Source organism: Cyprinodon variegatus, unplaced genomic scaffold (assembly GCF_000732505.1).
Source record: "Cyprinodon variegatus isolate N-32 unplaced genomic scaffold, C_variegatus-1.0 Scaffold679, whole genome shotgun sequence".
NCBI lineage: Eukaryota > Metazoa > Chordata > Actinopteri > Cyprinodontiformes > Cyprinodontidae > Cyprinodon > Cyprinodon variegatus.
Window position 1 is genome coordinate 305248 of NW_015151132.1, and position 15498 is coordinate 320745.

At 34.7% G+C, this 15498-nt stretch overlaps 2 protein-coding genes across 2 annotated transcripts; both read left to right on the top strand.

Annotated features, from left to right (window-relative positions):
- Window positions 1-398: 398 nt before the first annotated feature.
- Window positions 399-4169, top strand: LOC107097194 (vitamin K epoxide reductase complex subunit 1-like protein 1). The gene is made up of 3 exons (XM_015394246.1): window positions 399-679; window positions 2210-2319; window positions 2447-4169. The coding sequence occupies exons 1-3, from the start codon at window positions 498-500 to the stop codon at window positions 2656-2658; spliced, it is 504 nt and encodes a 167-aa protein (XP_015249732.1). The 5' UTR covers window positions 399-497; the 3' UTR covers window positions 2659-4169.
- Window positions 4170-7719: 3550 nt separating this feature from the next.
- Window positions 7720-10419, top strand: LOC107097198 (tryptase-like). Its single transcript, XM_015394250.1, has 6 exons — window positions 7720-7774; window positions 8924-8992; window positions 9087-9249; window positions 9488-9759; window positions 9909-10054; window positions 10134-10419. Exons 1-6 carry the CDS (start codon window positions 7720-7722, stop codon window positions 10356-10358), a joined length of 930 nt encoding a protein of 309 aa, XP_015249736.1. The 3' UTR covers window positions 10359-10419.
- Window positions 10420-15498: the final 5079 nt, after the last annotated feature.

Below are 15498 nucleotides of genomic sequence, written 5' to 3' on the forward strand. Positions count from 1 at the left end.
TAATAATTTTACTAGTAAAATGACCATTTAATTATTAATTTAACTTTTTTAAATCAATTAATCATGTCACTTTTCAAAAAAAAGGAAGATTATAGAATTTAAGAATTTAAAATAGTAAAAAAAAAAGTAAACAATAATGTCCTGATAAGGGTAATTATGATTCATATGGGTTTAGATAAAAGCAAAACATGTTTAGAATTTATCCATCTAAATATACAAATATAATTTACATAATAACAAAAATATACAATAAAGCAAAAAAAAAAAAGTCAATAGAAAAAACAGTTGTTGCCTACAGATTTTGCAACAATCATCGCCTATCTTGCTGAGCCAACATCTGGATCTGTTTGTCCAATGGCATGGAGGTACAAAAGTAAACCCAACCAATCAGAAGTTGGAACGTGATTTTCAACACGTCGACCGTAGTAAAAGCAAGCTGAAGCTGTTGTAAACTAGTTTGCTGTAGATTATAACGGTTCCTGTAAAAGTGTGTCCACATGGCTGCAGCTAAAGGGTTGCCAAGTTGGGAGCGCAAAGCGCGCATTAGTTTAGTTCTTCTGGGTTTGGTTTTGTCCGTCTATGCTCTTCATGTGGAGCTGTCCCGAGAAAGAGACCCAGATTACAGGGCAATGTGCGACCTGGGGGAGTCTGTGAGCTGTTCCAAGGTTTTTACTTCCAGGTAGGACTTCTGTTACTACCTTTTTAATCAGAATTCAAAAACCTTGAGCAATTTAAACCACGTACTTGTGTGGATCAATTCCCTTTTCTTATTTTTCCTACCGAATCGGCCAATTTTTTTTTCTATTTTCTTTTTATGTGTCTAGGCGATAGTTGTTTAATTATTGTCCTGCTAATGCAAACTGTAAAATAAATTGCCCCAAGGTGTAAATAAAGATTCCCTGAACCTATTTCAAGCCTTTCACCCCTCTTCCCTGCCACGTGTCAAAGTTTAGACATTCCTTTGGACATTCTTTTATTATCTCTCCTTTATTTCTCTGATAACTTCTTAAAGCATGACCTCTAACTTCTTTTCTCTGAACTTTTTCCCTTTTTTTCACATCATAACCCACATTTTTCATATAATAATTCCATGTTAAAAAAAAACAACAACAAAAAAAAAAAAACTACAGAAACAAACGTATCTGGGAAGTGGAAGGAAGATTATGCATATTATTTTACTTTATGTAAAAATTCCAAATATTAAAACTGTGGCTCACATTTGCATTTGCAGGGATAACTTCCTCTGCCCTAAAAAGCTGAATGATGATGTTCATTGTAACCACAGTAACCACTTTCATATGATAGGATTCTCTTTAAAGCTTGTCACTTTAGGTTTACAGCCATACCTACCTTGTTTGCAGTTATCCCATGATTTCTATCTGCCTATGATGGACTGGGCTCCATGGGATATTCGGACCTTTGGATATAGACCTAAAAGTCCTTTAAACCTCTCCCTGCTGTGTTTACTTAAAATTATTTCCAGATAAATGTGATGAAATTATTATTAGTGGCATAAAAACTGCAAAAAAGCATCATCAATACTTCCACAAGACACTATAAAACACTAATTTCCAAAAGGATCCTAACTAAATTAACATCTCTGTTGGACAATATATCCTATTCCATCCATGAAGCTGGGCAGAACTGGAGAGCTCCTTCAGTGACAGACTGCTGCATCCCAAATGCACCAGGAAGCGTTATCACAGATCCTTCCCCCCAGCAGCTGTAAGACTCTATAACCACAACTGTTCCCAATAACCTCAATAAGTTGTTACATTCATGCTGATTTTGCACAGTTTCTATCTTAGTCAGTTAAATAACATGCTGCTGTCATTTTGCACATCTCCGATATTGCTGATATTTTCAAATATCCATTACTGTAAAAAATTCCATAGCTGTATATTGGTTATTTATTCTCCAGGTGCACAATTTTATATTGTCAAAACACTTAACAGTACAGTTTTTGTTGTTTACTGTATATATTAACTCTTCACTGATATGTTTTTCTTATACATTTTTCTAAGGTCCACATTTGTGTTACCATTTTTTTCTATGATCTTTTTGCTGCTGGAAACACCAGAATTTCCCCATTGTGGGACAATAAAGGGATTTTCTATTCTATTCTGCTGTATCCTCATCTGTTCTATACTAATTTCATCATATTTTTAATAATTAAATGCCTTAAAATTTTTGCTCTCTTTTCTGGCAGATGGGGACGTGGTTTTGGTTTGGTCCAGCTGTTTTTGGCCAACGATAGCATTCTGAACCAGCCCAACAGCGTGCTCGGCATCCTATTTTACACTCTGCAGATGGGCCTTGGTTAGTCTTCCATTGTGCTTCGAAAATTATACAGCAGCAGTTAATTATAGTTTGGTCTGTATCTGAGATCATATGTTTGATTTTTTTATGAACTGAAGAAGTAAAAATTCATTCATCTACTTTGCAGGAATGTCTCTATCTAAGAAGGCAGCCCTGGCCTTGGTCCTCTCTTCCTGGGTATCCGTGGCTGGTTCAATTTATTTGGCATCTATACTTGCCTTTGTTCTGGGAGACTTCTGCATGGTGTGCGTCTCAACATATATCATCAATTTCGCGCTACTCTACACCAACATGAAGAGAAAGACAGCAATTGATGGGATGAAAGAAAAGACTGGATAGGAAATCCAACTTGTGGAGTTCAACATTTGTTCTTGTTTTTCGGCTACAATGGGCTACACTGGTCCACTGTTTTTTGTCTGTTTGTTTTTTTAACCATTTTCAAAGAAATTATTGGAGTTCTAAGAAATCTGATATTTTGATAATGAACTGGAAAAGCAATACTTGTTTATACACCATTACCTATTTTGTGACACACTTTTAAATATTTTAAATACATTTTATGGTCTTATCTGATTTACTACAAACCATAACTTTAACCATCAATGCTGTAATTACTCAGTTTAACCAACAGATGGAGACAGAGACTAATTTATGGTTCAATGATGTTGAAACAGGGTTTACGTATAATGTTTATTTTGTGCCTTATCAGTTGTCATTTATATTAATACTGGGACCAGAAATAGATTTTCTAAATGGACATAGTTTTACCCAAAGTGGTAATTATACTAAACATTAAACACAACTTACTGAATTAAAACTGGAAATAGGCAAAATGCAAACATGTTTTCTTTTTAGTTGGTAGAGTAATATACACTGTAGTCCCCTTTACATATATGTTGGATTGTTATAATTTTTGTTATCAGCAGCAATTTATGAATTAGCTTTTAACAAAAACCTTACTACTCTTGTCATAAAAAAAAATATAAAAAATAACATTTGGGGATATTTAGTTATCTTTTTCTCTGTAATCCTGAACAGCAAGTGCTCATGCAAATGTTGGATATACATGTTCAATTTTCAGTATTGATTAAAAAAAACACATAAAGACTGACATGATATTACAGCTAGACACATTTCTAATCTTACATCAGAACATAGTTAAGTCCCTGTCTTATCGTGATTTCCAATCTGAACAAACTTAGCTACAGATTCAAAGTAAAATAGTTGCAGATCCAAATTAAAATGTTGCTTTAAAAAGGCTCTTAAAATTCCTTGGATTAACATCAGTATTTTTGTAATTTTAGACATTTTAAACTATCATCAGCAATCACAAGTTAAGTCAGTATATCTGCAGATAATCAGTACATACAGAACCTGTAAACACCATGCAAAAATACCCGAAATGTGTATTCAAATGCAAGGCCAACTTGCTGCAAGCTAATAGTGCCAACAGCTAAACCACCACGGAGGCTTTTCATGACAGTAAAACCTAAAACAACCCTTTTTTTTTTATCAACAACAAGACAAAACCTTGAAGAATTAGGTTTGCAAGGTGCCAAATTAACCAAATAACTCCTGAAACACTTTAATACAAACAGATGGGACCAAAATATATATTTCTGGCAATGATATATGTTATGCATAGTTTAAAAAAATTTGTATGATATGAGCACAAACGCCTTATGCCAGCACTCAAACACATTTAGGAAGTGATTGTTTTGACTTGTTATGAAGGCAGGACTCCTGAAACTCCTCTGTATACTAAAATATTTTTAAGTAATACATGAGTCTGCGTTTGTCATCTGAAGCTTGTCATTGTGGAAAATTTTAGTGATACCAGGAAGAGGAGCAAAACTGCAACATAATTTAAAATCACCAAAAGGCAACATAGTCAACCCTTCCAGAATTATTAATGCCAGTAACTTTATTGCTCATACATTGTTATTATCTTTCTAATGGGTCATGTTGTAAGGCCTTGTCATACCTTTTTGACATCTTAATGTTAGACAGCTTCTGCCTGTGTGATTTCTTGAATTTCCAGGTCTAATAAGGTTTGGATATAAACCGAAAAAGTATTTATTACAGCTAATTTAAGATTTGACACAGTTAATCATAATTAATATAGGGTTTTCTATTAACAAATGCAATAATTTAGAATCACTTTATGTTTCTAATAGGTTATCTTGGTCTGACATTAAAGTTAGTAAATGAGCAAAATCCTCCTTATAGACAGGCTCTGATAAAATCTGACATAATAAACTATTCTTAAACAGTAGACTGGCCCACAAAGCTGGTATTTATTTATTCAATAATAGTTTACTAAATAGAAAATGCAGAAGTAAAACCTTAAAAGGTATGTGGTAAATCTAAAATATTTGCGTACAAGAAAAGATGAATAATTCCCACATACTTCATGACATATTTGGAGTTTAAAGTCCTCTACTTCTTTATTTCTGCAATTCTCTTCCTCCAAGTAACTTCCATCATGAGACAATAGGTTTAGGTAGTTTCTTTATGAAAAACTATGACTTATATTGATCGCATGTTTAAATTTAGAATGTGTAACGATAAAGAAAGATACGAGAAACTTCTGCCTCATCTGCTTCTCCTCTTAAGGTAAAGAAGCTCTTTTAGTTTCCAGGACTGGAACGGCCCAGTTCTCTGAAAGGTGACGTGTTCAATAAAATTGGGCAACAGGTGGTCAGGCTAAGCTTTCAGACAGTTTTTTCTATCATGTCACACAGTTGTGACCATTTATAGGGGCTGTTTGCATGTTTTTTTTTTTTTTTTTTATAATAGAGTCTTAAAGGAGACTTTTATAGGAATTTTATCAAAAAACCTTTGCATTGCTCAGCCATTACTGCATTACTCTAGATGAATGTAAGTTATATAACATGTATTGTTAATCATATTTTTTATTTAATATTGACATATATGTTTTTTCCACTTTAGTTAGGCTTTTTGTTATTTTATTTTAATGGACAAGAGAGAACAAAATAACTGGTCATTATTTTACTCAGCCAAATAAAATAGCTTCCATTAATAAATAATTGATCTCACATTGGAGAAATTTACCTCTGCATTTAACCCATCCCCTTGGGGAATAGTGGGCTGCCATTGTGTGGCACCCAGGAAGGAGTGTGGAGATAAGGTGTTGCTCAGAGAGCCAGACTGGCAGTGGGGCTCGAACTCAGAACCTAAGGATTCCAAGCTCTATGCCCTTACCACTAGACCGCCATTCCTCCTCCGTTTGGGGTGTGGCAAAATTAGACTTTTCATTTCTGCCATTTTGTTGTGATCATCACCCTTCACAAAGCATTTTGAAATCTTGTGATCCGACCTGGAAAGCCAATGGTCAAAAATATACAGGAAACAATGAGAAGATTTAAGGTTTTACTCAAATGATACAATTACAGCAGGTTTTTCACATTCTATTGACTGGACTTTCAAATAAGCTTCCTAAAACCCTCTGAAAGACAGTTTTTCATTATTTTGATGGTCTTTCTGCTGCCGCTGGGCAGAAGCCATATAAGAAAGCTGCACTGTATGTCACATTATAAATATAGTCTGTATAAGCAGTGGTGTCAAAAGTACACTTAAGTAGAAGTATAGATACTGCAGTTTAAAAACACTCTGGCAAAAGTTGAAGTATCAACTTGACCTCTTTACTCAAGTAAAAGTGAAAAGGTATGTGCTCCAAAAACTACTCAAAGTATAAAAGTATGAAGAAACCTTTAAAAAAAACAGCCAGATGCCACTGTATGAAAGCTCAATTTTTTGACTCTAATCCAATTACATTCGTTTTCACTAGATGTGGATGATGCCAATGATCTGCATTGGATGGAGCACATGATGGGAAATAAATATTTATAAACATTAAACCGAAGCCAAGAGTAACGAGTAACGTTTGTTTTAAAAATGTAAGGGATAAAAAGTACAGGTACTTGTGTAAAAATGTAATGAGTAGAAGTCAGAAGTAGGAAGAAAAATAAGTAATGGAGTAAAGTATAGGTACCTAAAAAGTGTACTTAAGTACAGTAATGAAGTATTTGTACTTCGTTACATGACACCTCTGTCTATAAGTAATTTCTCAATAATTAAACACTCAACGTGTTTGTCTTGACTACATCATTCTGTGGTTTTATCAGAAACTATTCTCTGCATATATATCCCTATTTTGCAGCAAAGCAGGTTACTATGAGACATTTACCCGGTTGGTCACACAAAATGGATTATCTTCCATTTATCTACCAATTTTAATTGTTTGTCTAAATGAATCTATAAAAGAACAGAGATAGACCCATTTGTAACTAATTTGGCTTTCAAATGAAAGGAAATTTGAATTTGTAATCCATTTGAATTTACTCTTTAGCTTTTTAGCTGATATCTTAAGATGTTGCTTCAAAATTTCCATATAATTTTAATTTTTCATCAAACCATTTGTGAGGTGCCTCAGTCCCTCCAGCCTCCTTTTAATCCTCCTAATGGTTATTTTTGTGAACGTACTTCAATATTAGCTTCATCTGACCATAGGAGATATTTCCTAAAGTAAATTATTTATCTTTGTCCCTCAATAGATTTGAAAACTGTCATTTGTTTTTAATGTTGCTTTTGAAATAATGTTTTTGAGTGGCTTTTTAGCCGATATTTGGTATCAATCTGATTCGTCTGTGTATGGTGAGCAATTTAAACCAGAATCTTTAGAGGATCTTAATTGCTTTTATCCTTGGGTCAATTAGCTAAAGCAAATAAAACACTTGCATAACTAGAACACAGATTCCTCCTTCATATTCTTCAATGGCATGTTGACTGGACTTCCCTATTATTGTTCCTATAAAGTCATTAAATCATGATCTGGATTTCCCCAAATCATCTAAAGCATCTCATTGCATCTAACTCTTGTACCTTAAAGGAAGTATTAAAACGTCGTCCCTCAAATCTAGCAAAAACTAATAATTTATTAAAATTCAATCACTAAAAATAAACCGGCGAAATTTATTTTACTAAGTGCTTTATTGTAATTGCTGTTTGTGCTTTCTTCTTTGTTCAAATAAAGCAACATTCAAACATAAACATCAGAAAATATTGGCTGAAAACTTATTTTCCTCCTGAGGATCTCCTTTTCAGCATAGATTAATTCAGGCTGAAGGACAGGGAGACCGTGTGGAGTGGCCAACGTTTGTTTTTGAAGTTAGTAATACACAATTATTCTTAGTCATCTTTCTGTGGAATCATGGTAGTTATTTTTAGAAAGCAATAGTAGTGATTTGAATTCTTGGAAAGAGGAAACACCTCAGTAGCCCATCTTTGGGTTTTTTAGGTGAAGCACACAGGAAGAGCTGACTGATGGGTCACTATTTAAATAGCTTCACAGAGAGAGATCTTGCAGTCACATACAAAATGGCTTTGGACAAACCATTGTATATTCTGGCCCTTGTGTCGCTTTTCCTTGCAGGTAAGTCATTCATTATCTGACAGGAATGAAAGATATAAACGTTAAGAAGAAAGTAAAAAAATTCAAATCTGCATTTATCCACATGTTTTTCTGAGGAGGACCTGGAGGGTCGGTAATGTCGAATCAACTAAAAAGCGTTTTCTATTTGCACCTTTTAAATTGACTTATTGAAGAAAAATTGTAAATTGTATTTATTAATCTATTATTAAATACTGGGAATTAAAAATTTATTTTAAATACAAATTCTAAATGGAAATTTATAAAACAAAGTCGTAAATCTGATTAAAAATACATTTCCTAATCACATTTCTAAAAAGGTTATTCATTATTCCACCATGTTATTTTTTAACACTGCATTTTCAAATCCTTCTTAAAATTGCGTTTTCTTTTTGCTATACCAGTCATTCACCTTTACAGAGACCCTTCTGGTCCCAGAGAACATTGGAAAGCAGTTCTACTCTATCATTGGTTAGATTGCCACACTGACCAATGATGGAGCTTATTACATCTGAGGAGCAGCTGATTGGTTAAACTGGTTTCCTGTGCTCTGGGACCAGAAGGTTAAGGGTAGTGGTAAAGCAAAACTCTATTTAAAAAAGGATTTCAAAATTCAAGTTGAAAAAGACAATGGAATAAGGAATAAAATTTTTAAACATGTATTTCTAAAAGGAATTTGTAATCAAATTTATATTTTTTGTTTTTTAAATCTCCAATTAGAATTAGGATTTGAAAATACATTATTCAAATTCTGTTATTCAATAATGGATTAAATAATTTATATAATTTACAATTCCTTTTTTAATAATTAAATTAAAATGTGCCATTAGAAAAAGCTTTTTAAACTGGATTTCAAATTGCATGATTTAAATGTTAAGACTGAAATGGTTGGTTGTATTTTTCAGTGGCTCTCTATGTTCTCCATAGTTTCCAGGATATTAAAATAGTTTAAAAAGTAAACTGTAGCATATCGAAGCATAGAAAGTTGAAAAGGCTTTGCTTACGTAATAAAATATTATATTAAGAAAAATAATCTAGCGTTTATTGTTAAGAAGTTAAATCAGAAGTTAATTCATTTTAAATCTTGTTCTAGACTAATGTTATTTAATCAGTTTTAAACTGAGGTGTATATTTTGAAAAAAAAAAAGTGAGATCTGCAGCTATTAGAAAAAATAAATAAACTGTTTTGTCTCTTTCCAGATGCTGGTGCTCAGCCTCATGGTTGGTAAAGATCTAAATCAATCCAATAATTCATTAAATAAAATTTGTTGAATGTTTGCATCCTGATCTTGTTTCAAATGATTTCCCCCTTCAGTGTGCGGCATCGCCCGTCAAAACCACAAAATAGTTGGAGGTGAAGATGCTTCACCCAAAAGTTGGCCTTGGCAGGTTGATCTGCAGCGCTCAGGCACACACTGGTGTGGGGGGTCCCTCATCAGCAAAAAGTGGGTACTGACTGCCGCTCACTGCGTCACTGGGTAAGTGCCTGAAAATACAACAGTGTTTATTATTCTGAAGGTGTTGAAATTATTTTTCTCAGAGCAACTTAGATTAATGGACTATTTCACATGAGATTATGCATAGATGTATACTGTAGATTTGATTACATTTGAACATTTTCTCAATGGGGTAAATAAAGATGGATTCTGTACAAATACGGTTGAAAGCTTAATTTTCAGTAATAAAATAAATGCTTTTTGCCTTTTTCTACTACAGAACAGAACCATTCATATGGGAGGTTTTTCTTGGGCGACAGAAGCTGACGGATGGAAACACAAAAAATGAAGTTTCCAGAAAGATCGGAAAAATCGTTGTACACCCCAGATTTAATTCTATAACCTTTGATAATGACATTGCGCTGCTCAGACTCTCCTCATCAGTGAAGTTTACAGACTACATCAGACCAGTGTGCTTGGCAGAGAGAGGCAGCACGTTCAGCAATGGCACCACCAGCTGGGTCACCGGCTGGGGAAATGTAGCAGAGGGAGGTGAGTTAACAGGCTCCTTGTCCTAAAAACTGTATTTTTTTTTAACTATAACTGTATATGATTCCTATGTTAATTATATGTTTTCTTGCATAGATTTCTGTATTGTTTGCATGTGTGACTAATTTCTGGTATTTTTTCATCCTTCCTAGTGCCTCTACCTTATCCTAAAACCCTTCAGGAGGTGAAAGTACCAGTTATAGGAAACAGACAATGCAACTGTTTGCTTGGAAAAGGAAGTGTAACAGACAACATGATCTGTGCTGGAGTTCTTCCAGGAGGCAGTGATTCTTGTCAGGTGAGCTGCTTGTTTTATCCACTTCCTTGATGATAGTCGACTAAAAATGAGTTAACTGTTTTTCTTTTTGTTATTTCAGGGTGACTCAGGAGGTCCGATGGTGAGTAAGCAACGCTCTCGCTGGATCCAGTCCGGAGTTGTTAGCTTTGGGGATGGTTGCGCTCGACCAAGTCTGCCTGGGGTTTACACCAGAGTGTCCCGTTACCAGTCCTGGATAAACTCCAACATCAGATTTAATAAACCGGGTTTTATGCCGTTTGCCTCCAGCGGAGTGGATCCTGACAAAACCTTCAACTGTTGGTGACTGGCAACTTTACCAAAGTAACAAGACCTTCAACCTTCAGGCGCAGCAAACACTTTTCTAACTTTTTAAAAGAACAATTAAAAAAATACACGTTTTTACAAATTTAATTTAAGTGAATCTACTAAAATGAAGGGAAACATTTATTTATTTATTCTTTAATGTCTTTAAGATATCTAAATCTAAATGCAGTATTGTTTTTTGTCAACAAAGAGAGTGATATGCTTGATATCTATTTTAAAACATATATATTATAATTTAATTGTATAAATGTATTTTACATCCTGTGTTGAGATAAACAGAAAATAAATGTTCTAAGTTATGACCAAACCTAATTTGTTGTGCCTCATTCTTTGTGTTTTTCTCACTGGGATCCTGTCATTTGTGGAAGAGATATCAAAAAATTATTTTTAAGATAATTTCTATGAAGTCATTTTAAATAGAACAACCTCTATAAACTGCAACCAGACTCTACAATGCAACATTACAACGGCAATAACTTGTGCAATGTATAATGTGCAATTTACCATTTGATACCCTGTGCAACAACCTGTTTCTCTATATTTTACACCCAGTGCAATAACCATATATACCCTGTGCAATAACCCTGTATAATGATCCTACTGTAAAAAAAGGCTGTCATATGTGGATGCACTGTATATACTGTATATATCCCATTCACTTTTTTTTTCCATTGCCACATTCTTCATCTTCTTTTTGACTATTTGAGCTGATGTAATGATTACATTCCTCCACTGTGAGATCGATAAAGTCAATCAATCAAACTCTGAACAGTGAATCGAGCCTATATCAGTTCTGAGACTGGTGCAGACCATTGTCAGATTTTCATGTAAAAAGCCACTGTTTTTTCACAGTAATATGATCTCTACACAGATTTTACATAATGGATACAAAGGCAAGACACCTTTTATATGCAACAGTAAAGCGACAGCTATTTTTACAGTGGCTAAAAAATATTTGATGATTACAGTTGAAATATTAACGGTTTCCAATCCAGGTCTCAGGGCCCACTGTGCTGGATGTTTTATGTCTTTACCCTCTTCCACACACCTGATTTACAGTATATTAATGATAACTAATAAGCATCTGCAGAACTTGTTGACATGCTGAGGTGATATTTAAATCATTTGAATCATGAGTGAAGCAGAAACTCATCTAAAGAATGTAGCCTTGGGACCCAGAGGAGGTCCAGGATTAAGGAAAATATCTTTCCATATAGAATGCCTTGTGAAAGTGTTCCTACCCCCTAAATGTGTTTCTACTTAGTCATTCTACAACTGCAAACTGGAAGATTTTATTGGGGCTTTAACTGTCTGACCAACACAAAGTAGTCCTTGTAACACAAGTATATGCTTTGATTAATATTTTTCCATTACAGCTCTTTCTATATTAGTTAAAGGTCATCCTCCTGCTTAATAGCAGATCTCCACCCCAGTCTAAAATCGTTTAAACCAGGGGTCTTCAACATTTTACAGGCAAAGGACCCCCAAACTGATGGCAAAACCCTTAATTATATATTTAGTGAAATTGTGCTATATGAAACTGGCCCTGTAGTCACTCCATTACCAATGGAGTAATGTAACAAAAGTAATTTCACCCTGAGATTATTAAAGTATTTCTGATTCTGATTCCTGGTTGATGGGACAGGTGTTGTGAATGAAACGGTGCCCAGCTTAAAAGAGCTCCTGTGTGTCGCTGAATGGGTGCATTGATGACTGAAAGACATCTTCTGCCTCCAATTATCTGTTTACTACAGTGTGTTGAATTCATGTTAATGTGTCTTTAAAGACATTTCAATTAGTGGAAAAAATTGCAGGGGGAAATATAAAAAAAAGTCTAATCAACCAAAACTTTCGCAACCCCTATGCGGTACCTCTGCAGACCCCTTGTTGAAGACCTCCTGTTTAAACTATCTTATTGTTTTTCTTTTTTAACATATTTTTGGATTTAGCTCCAGTAATTTTCCTGTTAGCTCTGAGCAGCTTCCCTGTCCCCCCGCAGGAATCCCTACAACATGATGCTTCCACTGTAGATGCTTTCCATGGTAGAGACTGAACAGTCATGCAGATTTTTTGTCTCTCCTTTTTTTTATGCCAAACATGGTATGCTATGTGTAAAGCAAAAAGTAAATTTTGTAACTCATCTGGTGACATCACCTCCTTCCCTTTTTTTTTTTTTTTTTGCTGTGTTTACTATATTGCTTGTAATAAAACCAAAACAGCTCCTTTTTTTTATTTCTCTAATCAATGATATTCTTCTAGCTGTTTTTGGATTAAAAAAATACAATTAGAGAACAGGCTGTACAGTGGAGCAGCTGGTAGTACAGTTCCTTTGTAGCACAAAGTTCCTAGATTTGTATTCCAGTTTTTTATTTATTTTTTAAGGACTTTGCATGATCTCCTTGTGCAATCAACTTTGCCTCACTCTGTTAGTCCATAAACATGTTGGATAAATCATGAACTCTAATCTAACTTTAACTATGATTGTTTGAGTGAATTGCTGTTTGACTTTGATTGACTGTTGAATGCACAAGGTGCTCTCTGCAGGAGAAAGGCACCAAGCCCTTCTAAGCTTGCAAGTATAGGCAGCTTTAGACAGAGTACTCGGAAAAAGGAAAGGGAAAACTAATTGCTCCATGAACAGAGGTATTTTTATTTCTTTAGAATGATACAAAAACTAACAGACTAAGAAAAATGTACAGACAGACATAAAGACAAGAAACCAAATTGGTGAAATATGTGCCAAAATCACTGAATGCTTTAACTTAAAATTATCTCAATGTATTGCACAGGTTGTAAAATAAAAAAAATAAAAAAAACAACAACAAAATACGAAATAAAGAAAAGATTTACTGCAAATCTTACTATTGACAATAGTTAAATCCTTAGCTCCCACCTTTTTATGGCTTGTCCACAAGGGATTTGCATACCCAAATGCCATTTGCCAGTAAAATTATATTATAAATCCCACATGCTTGTGACGTGTCTCTTTGAAATCATAAGTTCTTAAAATCTATAAGTTTTACACAACTTGAGCTTTGTAACTTTAATCCTGTCCATAATAATATTTTTTTCTCACAAAAAAATCTATATTTTGCATATAATTTATAGTTTACCTCTCCAACTCATGCACTTGTTCATCTTGTGAACAACAACTGTGTAGAATTTCAGATTTGTAGTCATAAGCATTGTGAAACTGTGATACTTTTTGGATGCAAAAGGTCCATTCGGAACAATTGGATCTTTGCACAACTCCACTACTTCCTCATCTCAAGGCAGCTCTTTTGTTTAAAGTCTTTCATTACTGGATTAATTGATGAATCCAGGTGTATCTGCTTTACCACATGCAGAAGCCAACTTCTTTAAGTTTTCAGCTAACCTGTGTTAACAGCATTAACTTTAACAGCTTATGGTTATTTTGGATTAATTTATGTTGTATATTTTAACATGCAATAAACTACATTGGAATTAGTTTCTGTATCATGAAAGGATTTGAAGATTTGGAAATGGTTAAATTTTTGATTTAATACAGGGCATTTTAACTTATGAGAAATCAAGAAGTACCATAATAAAAGGGCCAAGATGTGTGGCTTAATTACTAACTGCATTCACCTGTCAAACTCAGCCTGGTTTCTAATCACTAACCTGGTATCTAATCTGATCCACTCGCTCCTGCCTCTTTTTAGGGTGCTTGCATCCAGTTATCGGGGCAGATTATTCTCGCTGTCTCGTGGCATTGTGAGAAGATATTTAGCGTTCCTTAGCATTTATGATTTCCTGATCCTGACCTGTTCTGCCTCTCGACTGCTGGACCTGTCTGTTCTAGTCTGAAAGGTTTGCCTGAACTGTCTTTGGACTACTAGACCTCTGAACCAGCCTTTTGCTGTTTTGATCCGTTTGCCTGACCTGGCTTTGGACTCCTGCTTGTTCTCCGTTCTCCAGGGCTTCAGCATCTGGGACTCTCTAGGCAGCACCCGCAGCATCTTGTTTGTAGCCCACCTGCTGGATCCTACCTCGTTCTCTGGGCACAGGCTGTACTGTTGAACCAGGTTAGTGACTCACGCATTCACTAACCTGTGTTTGATTTTACAATGTTTCCTGTGATAGACTCCCTAGCTGCTGCTACTCTGATCAAATAATAAATTTTTTTTAAAAACACTTTTGAATTATCCCACTGTCCGTCCTGCCTCGATTACTGGGTCCTCTGTTCTGAAACGGGACAGGATGAACGAGCCTGTTATTCTGAGACTGAATAAACTAAACTAATAATTTCGGCTGTTTTTGTTGTTGCTGTTTTTTGTAAATACGTAGATATAAAATCTGTTTTTTGTCTCATCCAGGAAAGCCAAACTTGGATTTGTTTCTGGTAAGAAATTTGGTTTTAGCTATTTTGAGACCTTTTGAGGATTTTTTAAGACCTGAAAAATCCCTGTGTAGCTAAAAATATTGTGACAAGTCATGATTTCAATGACCCCATAGTAACTCCAGGAAGTGAGAATCAATGTTATGCATCACATCATCCTGGTTAGTCATTAACTCATGCTGCTTTTGATATGACACCGATAACTAGGATTCTTAGAACCAAAGAATAAAGATGGAAGTTTCCCGTTAGGGTTTACAGGAAGGGTGGATGTGTTTAACGGAGAACCGATCATGCGATTAAACCATTCAGAATGTATCATTTACGGATACTGAGCTATTTTTTTTTTTTTAGCCTTATTTAATACCAAACAAACAACGTTATTTCAACACATGCTGTATGACGACTGAATTTGAATTGATGGCATAACAGATTGACATAATGTTCATATTGAGTAATATGGCACAGAAGTGGCTATTTGTGGGGTTTGGCCTACATTTTGAAACATCTGTGCTGCCTTGACATGTTTGGGCTAGAGGTTTTTGCCAGTTAGAGTAGCTTGACCAAATAAGGATGGTCAAAATGATTTTGGTTAGGACATTCCCTACATTCCCTAACCCTAACTGCTCTGTCACATTTATCACTGCTAAGATTACTAAGTGCAGTGTAGCCACTTTGATCTACCTCATGATCCAAAGTATTGTTTATTACTCAAGTTGAAGTATTATTCCTACGGTTTAATAACACTATTGTTAAAAAGTAT